Raw genomic sequence first — 20006 nt, forward strand, 5'->3', positions numbered from 1 at the left:
TTTTTCTTTCAGATTTTGGAATTTGAAGCGAAAGAAAATTTTGCCAAAGCTTTTGGTGAATACTTAAAGACTGGAGTAAAAGGCAAAGCGAAAGGAGCGAAAGAAGAAGATCTTTTTTTTATATAAAAAAAATAGAGAGAAAAAAAAAGAGAGACATTTTTATTTTTGTAGATTTTTATTTTTTTTAGACTTTCTTTTTCCTTTGCACTTTATATTTTTGGACTTTGGACTTTAAATTTTGGGACATTATTTTTTTTTAAACCCTACGGAAGGGTAGTTTAAATATTAACTGTTTGCAGAGAAGGACGGTGATTACGATATCACCTCGGCCCCTCGGGTTCGTACATGACATAGGAGTCGTGTCCCGAGTCGACTACAAAGGTTCATCCCCCGTCTGGTACGGGAGGTAAGTTTGTCGAAACACTCGCGAATCCCCTGTCAGCGAGTTAATGTATTCCTTCGTATGCATATATGTTGAGGACTTGAAAACGACTGCTTTAATTACCTAGTAAAGGGCAAGGACTGGCCATACAAGATAAGGGTTCGGATTTTATCACCGTTCTCTTCTTGCCCGCCTTAGGAAAACGACACCAAACGCGAACCTAAGACTAAAATTTTGACTAGAACGAGACCGATAAGGTAACGATCTTAACAGGAAAGTCATTCGAAAAATATTGGTTACTCTTTTAAGCATACTTCGAAGTTCTTGACGGTTTCTGTAAGTTGAATGCGTGACTGCGTCGCCTTGTAATACCGGTGAGGCCTTGGGTATCAAAGCTCCACCGAGCTTTCCTCGCATCTATTCAACTTACTTTAACTCGGATTGATTCCAGAGGGGTTTGATTAAATTGTAACGAATTCCCTTTTGAAGGATTAGAAGCTGGTCTAAAAACAATCTAAGTGGAGCAATCACGCTTTTTGTTTGCTAGAAATCAGTAGGTTTGCTATGGTAGAGTTAGCCTTGTCAGTGGGTTTATTTTGAGAATGTCAAACTGGTACAATAGCCAATACAACGAATATCCAATTGAACAAAATGGACATTACTACTTTGACCATAGTGTGAATAGTGGTTGGGAACATCCACCTTTTGAAGGTTATGGGTCATACCATGATGAGCCTAATTACTATTCACACACCCACAGGTCATACGAGCAAAACGATCCTCCTATTTCTCTAGAAGAGTCTCTCAAGAGTTTCAGTGAGTCAACACAGAAGTTTCACTTATTTATGAAAGAGACTTATAATATTCCGCTTCCAGAAGAGTTCGTAGAGCAGTCAACTAAGATGTCTCTAGAAGAGTCCCTCAAGCAGTTTAATGAGAGTACAAATAGGATTATGGAAAAATTTGCTCAAGATAGTCTTAACTTCCAATATAGTGTTCCCAATACCACCCTTGAAAATAAGGATAGTTTTTATTCACATAATCAAGATGACGAGGTTAGAATTGGTAACACTACTAGTTTAGATGAGGTTCAACCATTTTCATATTATTATAATGATGATTGTGATGAGGATAGTGTTGATGAAGAATCAGACACATATAGGCATAGTGATCAGGAATTTGTTACTCCAATTGAGCTTTACAATAATAATATTATTTCTAGTTCAAATCCAAATAATTTTAGCAATTATTCACCTATTCAAAAGGATGAGGATTTGACTAGAAGTATCCCCGTTTTAGACGATGTAGTATCTCCTTTTTGCGAAGCCAATAATGGTTTAGAGGAAAGAGTTTACCCTGAGAATATTGTTTTAGAGTCTAGCGAGTTAAAAACGCTAGTCTTAGAAGAAGATAAACTCGTAGAGATAAGTGAGGATGCTGATTGTAACTTAGAAGAATCAATTGACTATTTTCAAGAATCTGATGATCTAGAAATTAGGGAGATTGTGACTAGTCTATCGAGAGACACTGAAAACTCTAAGTTTGGGGGTGATTATCACTTTCCTAGTGCCTTACCTTTAACTCTCAAAAAGTCCCCTCACTTAGGACTTGATATATGTGCCTCAACCATTGTGCCAGAATACCTTCATACTAGATCTCCTGAACCTAATAATTTCCAGGAAGAAGTTCAGTTGTTAGAAACCCATCCTCTGGTTGATGTGGTTTACCCAGGCGAAAGTACCCCAATTGACTTTGTTTTCCCACCAAATATTTTTCAACCAATTGTGGGAACGTATAAGTTTCAGATGTGTCAATTATTGAGTTTTGAGACTAAACCTAATTACTTTAGGAGATTAGGGTCGACACATTTGTTTAAGGAAGACCACCACGTTCATTATGGTCAGTTGTGTAAGTCAAATTTGATTGACTTATAGGATCCCCAATTATTCAGGTTACTTTTATGTGCTTCTAAATTCTTAGTTGAGTATTTCCAGACTCTACAACCTGACCTTCAGGATCCTGCCTTTGAGGAAGTCCGACCGATGAAAACCTTTTATCTAGAGCCAGTTATATAACCCGAACCTGAACCACAACTAGATATTGTTATCTTAAAGTTAAGTAAGGGTATGTTCGGTATCTTCATGGTCTGTTGCGATTTTCTCTTCGTTTGGGTAACACTTTTTGATTCAGATGACCCGCAATTATTCCGGCTGCTGCTATATGATTCTTCGTGGTGACTAATCCTTTCTTAGTCTGGCTGAAGACTTTAAACTTAGCACTTCCTGGGAGGTAACCCATGCTCATGCAACACGGTAATATCATTCCTTAACTCTTTTGCTTCAAGTGGTAACAATTTCTCCTTGTTCATGCTTTTAATTTTATCTTTAGAACATTGAGAACAATGTTAGATTTAAGTTTGGGGGTATGGGAGAAACTTTTAGTTGCAATAAATAAACTCCGGAGCCTAGAAATTTATGCTTATTAAGGTTGGCACTAACCAATCTAAGTGAATGGGAACATCTTGGTTGTAGGAGTTGAGGAACAATCTGATTAGATGGAAACATCTAAAGAGTCTATTCATAAAAGCACAGAGCTCAGGTGTTAGAATTACAAAAAAAACATGGTAGTTTCGCCATATCTCGTTGAATCCTAATCCTTCTGTTTTTATTTTTTTAAGTGATTTGGTGGGGCACACGATTCAAGTTGTTACCTTTTCTAGGGTGGAATAGAGTGATTGAGATACAAAAAAAAAATGAAAAAAAAAAGACCAGACCACTAGACCAACTGGAATAAATTCAATAAAGTCGACCACTGGTGCCCTTGTATATGCCAGTTGTGTTGACCTAGAGTTAGGTTTATCGACCACTGGTCCCCTTGTATATGCCAGTTGTGTTGATATTAGTCAGACCGGTATCTCTGTCCATTAGGATAGGTTCATCATAGCAGAGGCCTTCAGACAGATATGGGAAACACCGTTCACTTTAAACCATCTTTTTCTTTATCCATCTTCTTAATCTTTCCATGTGATTGGTTGACTCCGATTATGATGTCCAGAAACTATCTGAGTAGAGCTCTGTCACTTATATATGAATTTTAATATGCTGAGTGCAAACTCGTGTACATCAATTGAAATTTCGCATCAGGGTACTTCCTCCTATAGTCAATGATTGTATGCCAACCAAGAAGATTCTTTAGTGCCTTCCAAGGTTATGCGTAGATAGCTAGGGTCTGTAGTAAAGGTTTTGTGGGTACACCTCTGGTAAACCCTCCGGAGACAACACTCCGTCGTTAGGGCCACCTAGCGGTCTAACGGCTTGCTGCACGTGCTAATAGCGTGTTCGTTTCGGGTAATTGGGAGCCCAGGAATTGGATTCCAAGGGAATAGGCCCAATTTCCTTGAACCGAACAGCCATAAAATTTCCAGAATTGGATTCCTAAGGAATCCGATTCCCTCCTATCAGCTCTATTCCATTGCAGCGCTGGGTGGGTGGAAAAGAATTCGATTCCAGAGAAAACAAGGGGAATTGAGTTTAAATTATCAAACTGTCCATCTGAAAACAAAATCTCGATCTGTTTTTCAATTTTCATTTCTAACCATTTCTTCGTAATCGAGAGAGAAGAAGAATAAAACCACTGAAGAACGAGAGATTGAGATCTACGATGATTAGGTTAGGGTTTTAACTTCTGGTATGTATGTCTTTCATCTTCTATCTGTATGTAATTTCCTTTTCATTTTTAACTGCTCATTTAGTTTCTTTTCAGGGTTTTGATTTCTTTTTATTTTTTTGCTGGAGTTATTAATTAAACGACCAATTATCATCTCAATTGGATTTGCATCTTTGTGATAATCGGTCATCAACTCAGGAACAATAATCTCTTCCACAAGAACTGTAATTTTCATTTTCAACCAATTTCTTCTTCTCCCAACTCAATCAACTACAGTATTATCAGCTTTTCCCTTTGATTCAATTATTAAGAACTTTCAAGGTATAATTTGTTCACCAATTTCATTTAAATTGATTTCGGTAATTTTTTAGTATGGATTTGAGTGTTGGTTTTATGATAAAATTAGCTTATGCATGTGTATGTGTGTTGGGTTTATGATATAATCCATGAAATCATCTTTTCACTATCTCTTGATTGTGTTGTGTTATGTTAGTAGTAGTACCCTGCATAAATTTGTAGTTGCTGTAATTGGGGTTGTTCTATGTCTTCTCATATGAGTCAGGGAAATGATGTATAACAAAATTTGGTGCAAGAGATAGAAAGCTATTTATAATAGGAAATGCTAAGCAACTGGGTATGTTCTTTGTGGGGGGAAACTCATTTTGCTGTTTTCTAGATATCCGATTTCATTTTGTTCTCCGTATTCTGGTTAGCGGATAGTTGGTTTTTGTGATTCCAATTTCTTAAATTTGACTCACCATTCAAACACGGTAACAGCTCGTTGGGGAATGAACTGGTTGATAGTTTTAATGTGAGTTTATACCATTTTGTTAGTACTGAATTTTTGTGAAAACTTTTGAGTTTGGTTGGAACCTTTTCAGTTGGGAAAATAACACTTTCCAATTCTTTTAACTTTTACCATTTTTATGTGAAAACTAGTATATTTTTTACCTTGTCTTGAACTTTTCCTTAATCACTTTATTTGGAGAATAACTTCTGAAAATAGGCCTAAGCAAAGTGTGTACGAGAATCCATCTATAAGCTTTGGAGGAATTTGTGTTCATTAAGTTGTATCTTGTTTTGGTTTTGATCAGGTGTTGAGGAAGAAGAAACTGTATCTTTGGTGGTGGTTCATTTCGCAGTTGGCTTTAGCTTACACAGAGACTAACTTAGAGGTTTTTTTTGCATTTTTCTCTCATTGTGTGGTTCTGGCATAATTTTTTTGTCATGCTATTTGCTTCAGACTATCTTGCTTCAAAATATCAAATTTTATTTTGCCATTGAGGACAATGCTTCCCTACTTGAATGAGAATGATTTTACAATCCACTAATCACTTATAACTTAGATTATGCTTGTTTTGTCCTGAAAAACTTTTGAGATTTGATTTGAGGCCTATATTGAGTCACCCTGTGGCTGTATGATTTTTTATTGTTTCTATTTTTGAGATCTTGTGTTTTCAAGTGGTGTGATGGGACTTCAATGAATTACTGGGTCCGCAGTAATTTGCAGAATAATAATCTTCTCTAACAGTAACAAGTAGGTTAAAAATGGCAACACGTTTAGTTTTATTATCTGTCTCTCTATAATCATGTATGGTTGACCATTTTGTTCTTATGCTTTTCAAATTCAGACCCACTTCCAGTATGGCACCTCTAGTCTTGACCAAAAAAAAAAAACTTGAAATGATGACAGACGATATCCGAACAACGTTGGATGCAGTAACTTTATTTTACATTTATTTCTATTCATATGTCTCGCGTCAGCAAAGCTGTGTGTTGAGAGCCAATGATCGTTTTGAATTATCTATGGTACGATTGTGGGTGATGGAAGATTTGGTATACAAAAGTGACACCAAATGTAAATCCCAACTTCGTCTCGATAGATGCACTTTTAGAGTTCTTTGTCATAAGCTGCGCACCACTAGTGGATTAGAAGATAATAGAAATTGTGATTTCGAAGAAATGGTGGCGATATTTTTATATGTAATTGCGCATCACCATAAGAATAGAGTTGTGGGTTTTCAATTCAAGCGATCAGGAGATACGATTAGTAGACATGTGAACACGGTGTTGAAAGGAGTTATTAGGCTTCAAGGAGAGTTGTTAAAAGAACCGGTAGCAGCTACAAGTTCAGTTGACCAAAGATGGAATTGCTTTAAGGTATGAGATTATCTCTAATGAAATATTAAAACCTTGTTAACCTTATCTGTAATGAATATTAACGCTTGGTTTTTCGTATCTATAATGAACTATTAACACGACCTTGTTTACCTTTAGAACTGCCTAGGGGCATTAGATGGAACACATATTAGTGTCCACGTTGCTACAGCAGACAAGCCTAGGTATCGTACAAGGAAAAGTGCAATTGCTACCAATGTCTTAGGTGTATGTTCTCAAGATTTGGAGGTTATATATGTATATCCTGGATGGGAAGGATCAGCTGCCGATTCTCGTGTTCTTAGGGAAGCCATTTACAAAAAAATGGCTTAAAAGTTCCACATGGTAAGTTTGTTAGAGTATTGTAACTTGAATCTGCGGATTAGCGAGTGTTTTTCATGTTTTTTATTAAGATAATGATGGTTTTTTACATGCTTACTTGTTTAGGTTACTATTACCTTGTCGATGCCGGTTATCCAAATAGTGGAGGATTTCTTGCTCCCTTTAGAGGTCAACGTTATCATTTGAAGGAATGGGGGAGAGATCGTCTAGAACCCAGGACAGCTGAAGAGTTATTCAATATGAAACATTGTAGGGCTAGGAATGTGATTGAAAGAGTTTTTGGACTGTTGAAAATGAGATGGGAAATACTTAGGGGTCCCTCATGGTATCCTGTGAACATACATTGTCGTTTTATCATGGCTTGTTGTTTGATACATAACCTTATTAGGAGAGAAATGCCGATGGATGAATTTTTACCGGAAGATGAATATGAAGATGGACCAATTAATTTGGTTTCTCCTCAAGAAAGTCGAATGATCGAACATGTTGATTCCTCGAATTATTGGGATGTTCAGAGAAAGGAGTTGGCAGATCAAATGTGGGAAAGATGGACTGCACGTAGACGTAGGCGCATAGTTAGTTAAATGATTTCATCATTTTCCTGTATTAGCTTACATTTTTTATCACTTTCATTTGTACTGTACTGTTACAAGAACAAGGTTTATTACTTATCTTCGAATGGTATAATTTTGTCAAATGGTTTATTTCAGATTTATTTTTGCAAATGGTTGATTTTTTATCTCTATCTTAGTATCTATGTGGGTTTATATGTAGCAATGATTACTGTGTTTACTGCTCTACAAAAATTTAGATGGTGGTAGAACATTGGAGCATGTGATTACTTATAGAAATGAAATGCAGTTTTCCGCCTTTATGGCTTTCTGGAATTACTATTCCTAGACAGAAGTCTGTAGTAGTTGATAATGAAATGTATCATTCTTGTCATCAACAGTATAAATGTCTGTTAATAACAATTAATTTGTGTTCTTTTATTCCTTGTTTTATTTGATGTTAAACTATTTTTGAAATTATCTTGACGGAACTTGGTTGTAAACAGGCAAGTAATGGCACCTCATCGGAATTGGGTACAAGCTGAAGATGACATATTGGTTGATGTTTTGACGGAACTTGCGCTCGATGGCAAGTGGAAAAGTGACACAGGATTCAAATCTGGATATTTGAAAGTGATTGAACAGAAGTTAGCTGAGAAAATACCCAATTCCGGGTTAAGTACTACCAACATTGATTCTAGAATCAAAACACTGAAGAAGCATTCAATGACAATCAACGAAATGCTAAATGCTGACAGTGGTTTTGAATGGGATTATGTCAACAATAAGCTTGTGTGTGAGAAGAATTTATTTGATGAATGGGATAAGGTAATTTCAAACCATTATTAAATATATTCCTTTCGGTTTAGTCAGTTTGTTCTCTTAATCATGTAGTTTTATCCTTGGTTTGGTATTGATATCAGTATCATGTCATACAAGTAGTACGGGGTTGATGTCTTAGAATTGCAGAAGAAAATAAACATAGAAGTGTTATAGGAATGCCCTGGAGCTTACACTTTCGTTTTTTTCGACTGAAATTTGTGAAGTTCCAGTTCATTTTTCTTGTTTTTTGGACTGAAATTTTGTTGTTTGTGGATTTTGCAGTTTCATCCAAGTATAAAGGGAGTGTATGGGAAAGTTTTTCCTCATTTAGACGCGTTGGTTGAAATATTTGCTGAAGATAGAGCAAATGGTAAAGGAGATGCGTCTTTAGCTGAAGAGTAAGAATACATAGATAAAGAAGATGAACAAGAAAGGGAGAACGAAACAGAACAAGAAACAGAGCATGAACAAAGTAACCAGTCTGGATCAGTGGACGAAGCCAATAATAGCAATGGTAATGGTAGGAGAAGGAAAAGGGTTAGATCATCTTCTTTGGATATTGGATCCGGTGAATCAAGTGGTGATTCGAATGGTCTTCATTTGATGGCTAATTCTTTCAGCAAGTTTGTATCAGGCACTCTTTCACATTTTGAAGCGATTCGTAGTACATTGGCTCAAGAATCAGACACCAACAAGCAGTTGTTTGAGGAGCTGTAGAAAATTGATGGTCTTAATGATGATGATGTGATGGATGCTGCATCGATTATACTTGATTCGAGTACAAAGACCAAAATGTTTTTCGGGATGGACGAAGGAAAGAGGGCTTACTATGTGAAGAATAGAATACTCAAGTAGAGTAGTGGAAAAGGGAATCTCTTGGTATGTTTATTGTGCTCTTGTTAGGGCGGTATTGTACACAAGTTGGTTGCCAGTAACATTGTGGAGGAAGAATAGTGATCTTAAATCTGTTTTGAAATTTTGAATTCTTAAATTTTTGAATTTGAATATGAATTTAGTTGTGTATTAGAATTTGGTTGCCAGTTAGATTGTGGAGGAGTAATTGTCCAATTGTTTAAATTTGTTTTGAAATTTTGAATTCTTAAATTTTTGAAATTTAGTCATATATTAAAATTTTCAAGGATATTTAAGTAATATGATAGATTTGAATTACATTGTAATCCAATAACCCCAACCGAACATATTTTCTTATACCAAGGAATCCATTTCCTGGAATCCAATTCTAGGAATTGGATTACCCTATAATCCAATTCCTGAGATTTGAAAAACTTGAAACGAACGAGCTATAAGTGTAGTCATTTTATTTTCTAGATTAATTTTGCTCGAGGACTAGCAAATAATAAGTTTGGGGGTATTTGATAGACACATTTTTGTGTCTACGTTGTCCTTAATTTCATGTATTGTTGGTACTCGATTTTTGTACTTATTATGGTATTTTATGTGTTTTTAGGTATTTTTGGAAATAAACATTCTTGGAAAAATCGGCTCGAAAAGTCGTCTAAAGCACCGGAAGGAACGTGTTATTCAGACTCTCACTTGTGGATAAGGGGCGCCCAAATGATAAGGGGTACCCAAAGGATATTTGCACCCAAACAGCTGATCAGAGACACCCCTCATGGCATTTTCTATTCGCACCCCAGGACCGGATAGGGGGCACCCATCTTCTTCTTCACGGGAAAGATATTTGGCGGGAAAAGAAATCTCAACTGTGTGAGATTCTGGTCATGATATTATGGGGATATTTGTGTCTTTAAGACATGATTATCTTCTTACCATGACAGTAAGATTTTGTACGTGTCTTGAATGGAAGGAAATCGTATACTTTTGGATATTTTCGAAAACAGGGAAGGAGTTATTCACGGAATTAATTGAAGATATTCTCTTCATTATTTGGCTCAATTAAATGAGACGATTTGGATATACCATACAACTCAGAAGACGTGTGAAAATGGGAAGAAAATATTCCCAGAATATTTTTCATCAAGGCCGAGTTAAGAGAGAATTATCTTGAGTTATAGCGAGATTTCTTGGTGCTACTGGGTATAAATAGGTTCCTAGGATCACATAGAAGGAGGATAGAGAGTTTGGGAGAGTTGCAGAGCATCACAGAGCCGAAAAATCGAGTTGCAGAGAACACCATTTCTGCTGCTGCAGAACTGAAGAACACGAAGAACAGACTCACGAAGACATTCGTTTATCAACAGTGATCACGACACAGAGGCGGGGGTCGTAGAAGCTGAACAACGACAGTTGGATTTTATCGTTTTATGTAACAGTGTTTTGCAACAATTAAAAACGTTGCAAACACCCGATTTTTAATAGTTTTTCTCCAATTCATCATTTGTAAACACTTTGAGCAATGAAATCAACTTTTGAGCGCGTTTCCACAATGATGAGCTAAACCCAATCCTTGGGGCGACGGAGGATGCTATCTTTCCAATGAAAAAGAGGTAATTCTTAATTATTTAATTTGTGAAAATTTTATTTATGATTATTTGCCTAGATTGAAAATAGATTTTATGGTTTTTGTTAAACAATTGTATTTTCTTTTGATGGAACATGCTTAGCCTAGGGTTTTGATGTCTCATGGTTTGGATTAACATTTGTTGTTTCTAAAAATCTACTTTTGCAGTAGTTGAGAATCAATTTGAAAGTGTGAAATTGCATGATTATAATTAGTATCACTTTGGAATTGGTAAATAGCGGAATTCTATCCCCAGTCTCTCCATAATTCTCACAACACTTTTTATTCGAGTTTGTTATATTTTTTTTATTTATAAAAATTAAGTCTAAAAAAATCTTCCTTCCCAAGTCTCAACGAACCTTTTTATTACAACAACTTTGAAAACCCATCACATGCCAACCATGCCAGCCGCACCACCGTGCCAATGGCATGCCATGCAAACCACATCTCCGCGCCAAAGGCATGCCAACCATGCCAACCGCACCACCGTGCCAATGGCATGCCATGCCAGCCACATCTCTGTTCCAAAGGCATGCCAACCATACCACCGTGCCAATGGCATGCCATGCCAGCCACATCTCCGTGCCAAAGGCATACCAACCATGCCAGCCGCACCATAGTGCCAATGGCATGCCATGCCAGCCACACCTCCGCACCAAATCCATGTCGGACCTGCCTCCATGCCGCTGGATGCCAAACGAAGGGTTGCAACAATCAACGGCCACCCTTCCTTCTGAGATGCAAATCTCAGCCGTCCAAGTTCGCCACTAAACGCGTGGCAACTTTTGGCCCAATGCCAAGCCCTAATTTTGGCTGCGCCTAAACTATGCCAAAACCCTAATTTTGGCCGCGCCTAAAACTATGCCAAAATCCTAGCTTGGTCGCACCTAAACCACGCCAAAGCCATGTCGGCCATGCCTCCATGCCGCTGGATGCCAAACGAAGGGTTGCAACAATCAACGACAACCCTTACTTCTGAGATGCAAATCTCAACCGTCCAAGTTCGCTACCAAACGCTTGGAAACTTTTGGCCCAATGCCAAGCCCTAACTTTGGCCGCGCCTAAACTATGCCAAAACCCTAATTTTTGCCACGCCTAAAACTATGCCAAAATCCTAGCTTGGCCTCGCCTAAACCGCGCCAAAGCCATGCCGGCCACGCCTCCACGCCGCTGGCTGCCAAACGAAGGGTTGCAACAATAAACGACCACCCTTCCTTATGAGATGAAAATCTCAGCCGTCCAAGTTCTCCACCAAACGCGTGGCAACTTTTGGCCCAATGCCAAGCCCTAATTTTGGCCGCGCCTAAACTATGCCAAAACCCTATTTTTGGCCGCGCCTAAAACCATGCCAAAATCCTAGCTTGGCCGCGCCTAAACCATGCCAAAGCCACGCCGCCGGCCATGCCTCCATGCCGCTGGCTTCCAAACGGAGGGTTGCAAAAATCAACGTCTACCCTTCCCTCTGAGATGCAAATCTCATCCGAATAAACTTTCCACCAAACGACTTGTGGAAATCTCTTGGCTACGGTGCCAAAACCCTAATTTGGCCACGGTGCCAAAGTCCTAATTTGGCCACGCCAAAGCCATGCCTCCATGCAACTGGCTACCAAAGGGAAGGTTGCAACAATCAACGACTATCCTTCCTTCTCAGATATAAGTCTTAGCCGTACAAACTTGCCACCCAACGACTTGTGGCAATCTCTTGGCTACGGTGCCAACCCTTGGCCGGGTGCCAAAGCCCTAATTTGACCACGCCGGCCATGCCTCCATGCCGCTGGCTGCCAAACGGAGGGTTGCAACAATCAACGGCTACCCTTCCCTTTGAGATGCAAAATCTCAGCCGTACAAACTTGCCACCAAACGACTTGTGGAAATATCTTGGATATGGTGCCAACCCTTGGCCACGGTGCCAAAACCCTAATTTGGCCACGGTGCCAAAGCCTTAATTTGGCCATGCCAAAGCCACGCCGGCCATGCCGCTGGCTGCCAAACGGAGGGTTGCAACAATCAACGGCTACCATTCCTTCTGAGATGCAAAATCTCAGCCGTATAAACTTGCCACCAAACGACTTGTGGCAATCTCTTGGCTACGGTGTCAACCCTTGGCCATGGTGCCAAAACCCTAATTTGGCCACGGTGCCAAGGCCCTAGTTTGGCCACGCCAAAGCCATGCAGGCCATGCCTCCATGCCGCTGGCTGCCAAACGAAGGGTTGCAATAATCAACGGCGACCCTTCCTTTTGAGATGCACATCTTAGCCGTCCAAGTTCGCCACCAAACGCGTGGCAACTTTTGGCACAATGCCAAGCCCTAATTTTGGGCGCGCCTAAACTATGCCAAAACCCTATTTTTGGTCGCGCCTAAAACTATGCCAAAATCCTAGCTTGGCCGTGCCTAAACCATTCCAAAGCCACGCCAGCCATGCCTCCATGTCGCTGGCTGCCAAACGGAGGGTTGCAACAATCAACGGCCACCCTTCCCTCTGAGATGCAAATCTCAGCCATATAAACTTGCCAACAAACGACTTGTGGCAATCTCTTGGCTACGGTGCGAAAATCCTAATTTGTCCACGGTGCCAAAGCCATGCCGGCCATGCCTCCATGCCACTGGCTACCAAACGGAAGGTTGCAACAATAAACGACTATCCTTGCTTTTGAGACACAAATCTCAGCCGTACAAACTTTCCACCAAATGACTTGTGGGAATATCTTGGTCACGGTGCCAAAACCCTAATTTGGCCACGGTGCTAAAGCCTTAATCTGGCCACGCCAATCCATGCCGTCCATGCCTCCATGCCGCTGGCTGCCAAACGGAAGGTTGCAACAATCAACGACTATCCTTCCTTCTGAGATGCAAATCTCAGCCGTACAAGCTCGCCACTAAACCAAACGACTTGTGGAAACCTTTGGCTACGCTGCCAACTCTTTGGCCACGGCGCACACTTATCTATGCCAATTCTATGGTCACGACACCAAACCCTAATTAGTCACGCCAAGAGCATGCGCAAGCCATGCCAGCACCGTGGCCAGACCACTGGCTACCAACGGAAGGTAACCAAAATTAACGGCTAACCTTCCTCTCAAGATACAAAATCTCGACCTTCGAAGGTCACCACCGAGCCGGCAAGCCTCCCAAGATCAACTTGCAAAACAATAGCAACATGCTACACAAAACACTCGAGACATCAAAAACATGTCACAAACTGGAGGATGCTCATCAGGGTATTGGTCTGGCGGTTTACAGCGTGTGGCGTACACTACGCCCGTTAGAAGAAAGTGTCATAAGAGTGAGGCGGTTAGTAAATACAAGAAGTAATGGTGAAACGTTTCCTCCATTATGGAAACATCAATTCCAGGCGTTACCCGTTACCGTTTTCTTCTATTTACTCAACCGTTTCCACTTCTTACGAGGCCAGAGTACGTTTCGTTGCGACTTGTATAAATAGGTCTCACCTATTTCCACCAAAGGAAAAGTTTTGGTCAGGAGAATACAACACTCAGAAACCATTTATTAGCTTTCCACTTTCTGATACAAGTCGTCAAACAACTACTCTTCCCGAATCAACTATTCTGGTCTCAACACTCTCTTTGCTTCCATACCTAGACGAACCCTTCTCCTTCACTTTGTGACCGAAGCAAGTCTGGAACGGCCATTTCTTGGTTTAGGCCGGATTTGTACAGATTGATCTCTCGGATCAAAGTACTCCCTTACAGTATATTGTTTAGGGTTTAGACTCGTTTCTCACCCACACACTCGAAATTACAGAAATCAGCAGAAACTGTTTTCACCCACAAACAATTGGAGACCACAGTGGGAGATTATTCTATCGATCACAATATCAATTCACGATTTCCGATTCCATCTTTTCAACACAGATATCGAGATGATGGAAGCATACTAGCCGCCGCCTTGGTTATCATACGACTCTGGAACGACTGGGGATTTAGGAATGATCGGGGACTTTTTACAGTCACGGCGCCGCCGCCTACAAAAAACTCAATTTACATCCGGGAGATCCACTTTGTTGGGAGACTCTAAAAACCAAGTAAGTCTCGTCAGATGAGTTGCATGTTTTACTACCTATAATTTTCACATAGATAGTAGAAACCGACAGCCATGCTATCCCCATGTTTCATCCCGTACTTTCTACTGACAACACAACATTCACAACTCCATGACTCTCCTGGGGTATTTATGCCACATATAGTCATAACCAAAAACAACATTATTCTAAAAAAAAAATTCATTCCAAAAGAATAATCCAAAACCCTCATAGGAGACGATTATTTATCAGTTCAAATCGAACCATGAACCAGACGCTATGTTCTCCTTTTAAAAAAAAGAAGAAGCATAAATAAAGAAGTTCAGAAGACATGAATACATTCAAGGAAAACCATCTAGTAATGGCTTGCTCTTCTTTGAGAAAGAATCCTTCGTGCTTTCGAGAGCCGCCCGTTTCATCTTCAGCTCCGTGGACAACCTTTTGATCTCCGCCTCCTTCTGTGAGACCTCATCCGCAGAAGTGCCTTCAGCCTCCGTGGTCTGCAACTTTTCGATCTCAGAGAAACCTTCAACAAACCAGGGAACGTTGAACCCGTGGTCTACGCACACATCACGATGGAACTTCCATCTTGAGACCACGTCCTCAGAAACGGTATGGCCAGTCATTTTCACATGTCGTCAATCGGAGATAAAGCTTCCTCCACACGCTTGACCAGCGCAAACCGACTAGTAACCTTTTTGGTTATGGCGATGTGTCCATACCTTTCCCATATCTTGGTATATAATGTCTCGTATTTGGCTGGCACGCTGAAGTCGTCGATCAACACATGATCTGGATAAGGAACTAAGTATGGAGGAGCGAAAACGACACCCATAACCGAACCGAAACTGGAAAGGGATTCCTAACTACAATGGCGTCAGCGGTCGCTGGAGCACTCTCCGCTACTTGAGCCGTAACAACATCTTCATCTTGATCGACCTCCATTTCCGGGTCGCCAGGCGTAACTACCGCGGTTGGAGAAAAAGATGTATCTCCACGGTTTTCCGCCTCGGGTCCATCTTCAAGAGCGGGTTCTCCCTGCGATATCGTGGATTAGACATTTTTCAAAAAAAAAAAGAGAGAAAGGAAGAATAAGAACGCGTGGAAGACTCACTGATTCACTTCTAGACCGACTAAAAGAAGACTCAGTGCTGCTGTTGGAAGAGCTATTTTCATCATAAATAGATTCCGAGCTTTACTCCTTTTCGAGCTCTTCTTCACCGCAAGAAGGCTCGGCATTGTCACCCTCTGCCGCGAGAGCCGCCGTTCTCTGAGGCTCATCACTGCCACCCTCTGCTGCGAGAGCCGCCGTTTTCTGACTACGTGCAAGCTGGGAAAAGCCGTTCACGCCCTGGTTAAGGAATAAGGAAAGATTTTCAATAAAGAAATAACTGTGCAATCCGACTGAGTGGGCAAGGAAAAGAATACATAACCGAACGTTGGAAGAACTGAAAGTCATAAGGGCCGTTGAATCTGATCGAAAACTGCCCGCGCGATCTTTCGGCCTTCGCTCCTTCTTTTGGAGACTGTCCTTGTCCGTATTAGGAGATTTTCGTTTGGGCGAGGAAGGATCCCTTAACAATGGATGTCTTGCTAAAGTTGCAGCAGAAGGCTTACCACGGGTATTCTTCACTACGTCATTCACGAATCCATGAATGGCAAGGAACTCGTCTTGCCATAATATGTTATACTTAGAAGTTGTTGTCGGATTTCGTGCCGAGAGCAAGAAGGGAAGACTCATACCCGGCGCAAGAGCACTAGTATCAAGAGCGGCTGGAAACAAGTTTTCTGGAACAGCCTACTGACGAGAGAGCGGGACCCCTTGTTCAAATCCCATATGTCGAGCCGCCCTGTCAATGTTGTAAGAGACTGTCTAACAAGATCCTCGAAAGAAAGACGGTACATAACCAGGCATGCAACTTCGCATGAACACAACCTCCCCAATGCTCGTATTCTTTTCAGAAAGTAAAGATGTATTCGTAACAGAGGCAAAAGTGTTTATTTGAACTATGGATCCATGCACCGGAGCCCATGGACGAAAGTTGATTGTGTGGGAGTTGTCAAGGAAGTCAACCAGGTTTGAGCCAGATCTTGGGCGCCTGTTCACCCAGCGAAGTATCCTAGAACCACCCCAAGACTCGGGAAGTAAAGCCAGCAGTTTGGGAGCGCACTTCTCTAAATGCTCCCATAACCACGCTTGAAGAAAAGAAACATGGACGTACGAGTCCACTTTCATACAGTCGTTTGAAGCACGCATGTCCGCAACCAGATGATCAAAATGTGTGTAAAGATAACCAAGAAACAAGCCGCCCATGGGGAGAACAACACCTTTCGCTAATCTGATGGCAAACTTAATGAGACCTTGTCTTATTTCCTTTTTACCAGAACCGTCGTTAAAAATGTCCCTGGATAACCAAAGAACCAAGAATGCCGCGACATGAAGCGTACTATTCTTTTGATCTGGTTCCGACTCATATAGGAACCATTGAGACACCCACCAGCTGTAGAAACACCTCGTCTCGTTTTCCTTCCGGACAAAGCCTTTTGACTTCGCAACGAGATAAGCGTGCATTTGTTCTTTATCTTCAGACAAAGTGATATCAAGATTCCCGGTTATGGGAAGGTTCAGCAAGACAACTACACTTTCCAAAGAGACAGTTATTTCACCCCACCTGCATATGGTCGTATGAGTGTCTGGACACCATCGGAAGATGAAAGCAACTAAGATCGGGATATCTTTCCTGATTTTAAGCGCCGCATAAGCTGTGACAACGCCAATGATTTGCGCTTTGATCAAATTTGCTTTTACGCAATCCTGACTTATCATGAATTGCATCCACTTGTCGAAAGAACGCAACGGACTCTGACAGATTATGAAGTCAATGGAAGAAGCAGGATACTATTGCCTCTGAAGGCAAAATCGTACTACACAACCTGGTCGAACCGACTGGGTGTCTCCTTCACCCTCTGAACCGGTCAGAAGGACGGGCACAAACTTAGGATGATTTCTCCTAGCCGTGGCGGACGTTGTGAAAAATTCATCATCCATGTTTGGCTTAGAGCTGCCAATATTTTTCAAAGCCGCGGCATTAATTTTCTCAGGTGACATCCTAACAAAACCTTTTTAAGCTGCTTACGCTTTCAACTACAACAAAGAAAGGGGTACGAAGAGAAGTTACTACAAAGTGCATGAAAACTATTTTATCAACAACGGAGAATCCATTTTGGACGCGGACCAATTTGTTTTAAGTGGCAATCCATAACGCTCATAACCTAAAAAATGGGGATTGGCAAACCCTACGTTTCCGCGGAAAGCACGCCCCTTGCCAAAGTGGTACCTTGCAGCAGAAAGTACGCATGCGTCCAAGAAAGCACTCCCCACCGCGGAAACTATGCACACAGTCACCCCAAGGAAAAGGAGGAAACCCTAAAAATTAGGTTTTCATGGGAAATGAATTGGTGGCAGTCACCTACCCGTGCATGCCTATTTTGCATAATAATTGAGGTGGCTAACATTACTACGGTGTTCACGCTGAAATATTTCTACTAGTTCATGGAAGATACACCTATGGATAGGTTTGCACCAATACAAGAAAAAAAAGAGGTCGAAAGAGAAACCCTGGAATACATACCTGTAATATGCTTGCCCGCTTTATTGCTACCACTCTACGCTAGCGCAAGGATGTGAGAACAAAGATATGAGATACAAAAAATGAGAGCAAACCCTTTTATAGGCGTGACACTTTTGGAATTTGAATAAGGAAAGAATTTCTTATTTGAGCTATGTATGGAAAAAGGAAATTGGGCCCGCAAGAACAAGCTTCACGGTGCCAACAACCCGCGCCATGCCAAGCCAGCGCCGTGACAAGCCAACGCCGCGCCATGCCAGCGCCCATACCGTGTCGTGCCAGCACCCACGCCACACCAAACCAGCGCCCAAGCCCATGCCAACGGCTTGCCAAGCCAATCCAGCAACGCCAACAACTCCTCGTTCCCCAACCTAGCCAAGATGACGCCAACTGTTTGCATCCCGGACATCAACCACCACTACCAATCCACGGCCTAGATAGCAGCACCACGAGCAGAATCTACGCAAAGCCACCAACACAAGAATCAAGAATTCTCCTTACCACTCGAAAAGGTTAGACGGATCTTCCTGACCATCTTTTCGTTACTTGCCATTTCGATTTTGTCCTTGCCTGTCACCATCTTATGCTTACCTCGCAACAATGTCCCTGTTCCGAGCTAAGCAGGGGACTTAATGTTGATGGTGGTTTTTAGCTTAGGGTTAAAATCGTAAAACCTTAGTCAGACAGTGACGTCACACTTCAGTAATAATGTCTCCACTAGCACATTTATTGAACCATTCAACATGTCTGCGTAAAATTATCGGGCTACCTTTTTAATATTCCATGCTCTACGGCAGAGCCCTTGGTACTGACTGGCATCATCTCTGCACATGCCAGCCGCGCATGCTACCCAACCGTGCCAATGGCATGCCATGCCAGCCACATCTCGGCGCCAAAGGCATGCCAACCATGCCAGCCGCACCACCGTGCCAATGGCATGGCATGCCAGCCACATCTCCGCGCCAAAGGCATGCCAACCGCACCACCGTGCCAATGGCATTCCATGCCAGCCACATCTCCGCGCCAAAGGAATACCAACCATGCCAGCCACACCATAGTGCCAATCGCATGCCATGCCAGCCACACCTCCGAACCAAAGCCATGCCGACCATGCCTCCATGCCGCTGGCTGCCAAACGAAGCATTGCAACAATCAACGACCACCCTTCCTTCTGAGATGCAAATCTCAGCCGTCCAAGTTCGCCACCAAACGCGTGGCAACTTTTGGCCCAATGCCAAGCCCTATTTTTGGCCGCACCTAAACTATGCCAAAACCCTAATTTTGGCCGCACCTAAAACTATGCCAAAATCCTATCTTGGCCGCGCCTAAACCACGCCAAAGCCATGCCGGCCATGCCTCCATGCTGCTGGCTTCCAAACGAAGGGTTGCAACAATAAACGACCACCCTTCCTTCTGAGATGCAAATCTCATCCGTCCAAGTTCGCCACTAAACGCGTGGCAACTTTTGGCCCAATGCCAAGCCCTAATTTTGGCCGCGCCTAAACTATGCCAAAACCCTAATTTTGGCCGCGCCTAAAACTATGCCAAAATACTAACTTGGACGCGCCTAAACCACGCAAAAGCCATGCCGGCCATGCCTCCATGTTGTTGGCTTCCAAACGAAGGGTTGCAACAATCAACGGCCACCCTTCCTTCTGAGATGCAAATCTCAGCCGTCCATGTTCGCCACAAAACGCGTGGCAACTTTTGGCTCAATGACAAGCCCTAATTTTGGCCGCGCCTAAAACTATGCCAAAATCTTAGCTTGGTCGCGCCTAAACCACGCCAAAGCCATGCCGTCCATGCCTCCATGTCGCTGGATGCCAAACGAAGGGTTGCAACAATCAACGGCCACCCTTCCTTCTGAGATGCAAATTTCATCCTTCCAAGTTCGCCACCAAATGCGTGGCAACTTTTGGCCCAATGCCAAGCCC

At 41.8% G+C, this 20006-nt stretch overlaps 2 protein-coding genes across 2 annotated transcripts; both read left to right on the plus strand.

The window, feature by feature from the left end:
• The first annotated feature begins 6010 nt into the window (after window positions 1–6010).
• Window positions 6011–6538, plus strand: LOC113291529. The gene is made up of 2 exons (XM_026541054.1): window positions 6011–6208; window positions 6326–6538. Exons 1-2 carry the CDS (start codon window positions 6011–6013, stop codon window positions 6536–6538), a joined length of 411 nt encoding a protein of 136 aa, XP_026396839.1.
• Window positions 6539–6624: 86 nt separating this feature from the next.
• Window positions 6625–7131, plus strand: LOC113291530 (protein ALP1-like). Its single transcript, XM_026541055.1, has one exon. The coding sequence runs from the start codon at window positions 6625–6627 to the stop codon at window positions 7129–7131; it is 507 nt and encodes a 168-aa protein (XP_026396840.1).
• The last annotated feature ends 12875 nt before the right edge of the window (window positions 7132–20006 follow it).

Source organism: Papaver somniferum, chromosome 6 (assembly GCF_003573695.1).
Source record: "Papaver somniferum cultivar HN1 chromosome 6, ASM357369v1, whole genome shotgun sequence".
Classification (NCBI taxonomy): domain Eukaryota; kingdom Viridiplantae; phylum Streptophyta; class Magnoliopsida; order Ranunculales; family Papaveraceae; genus Papaver; species Papaver somniferum.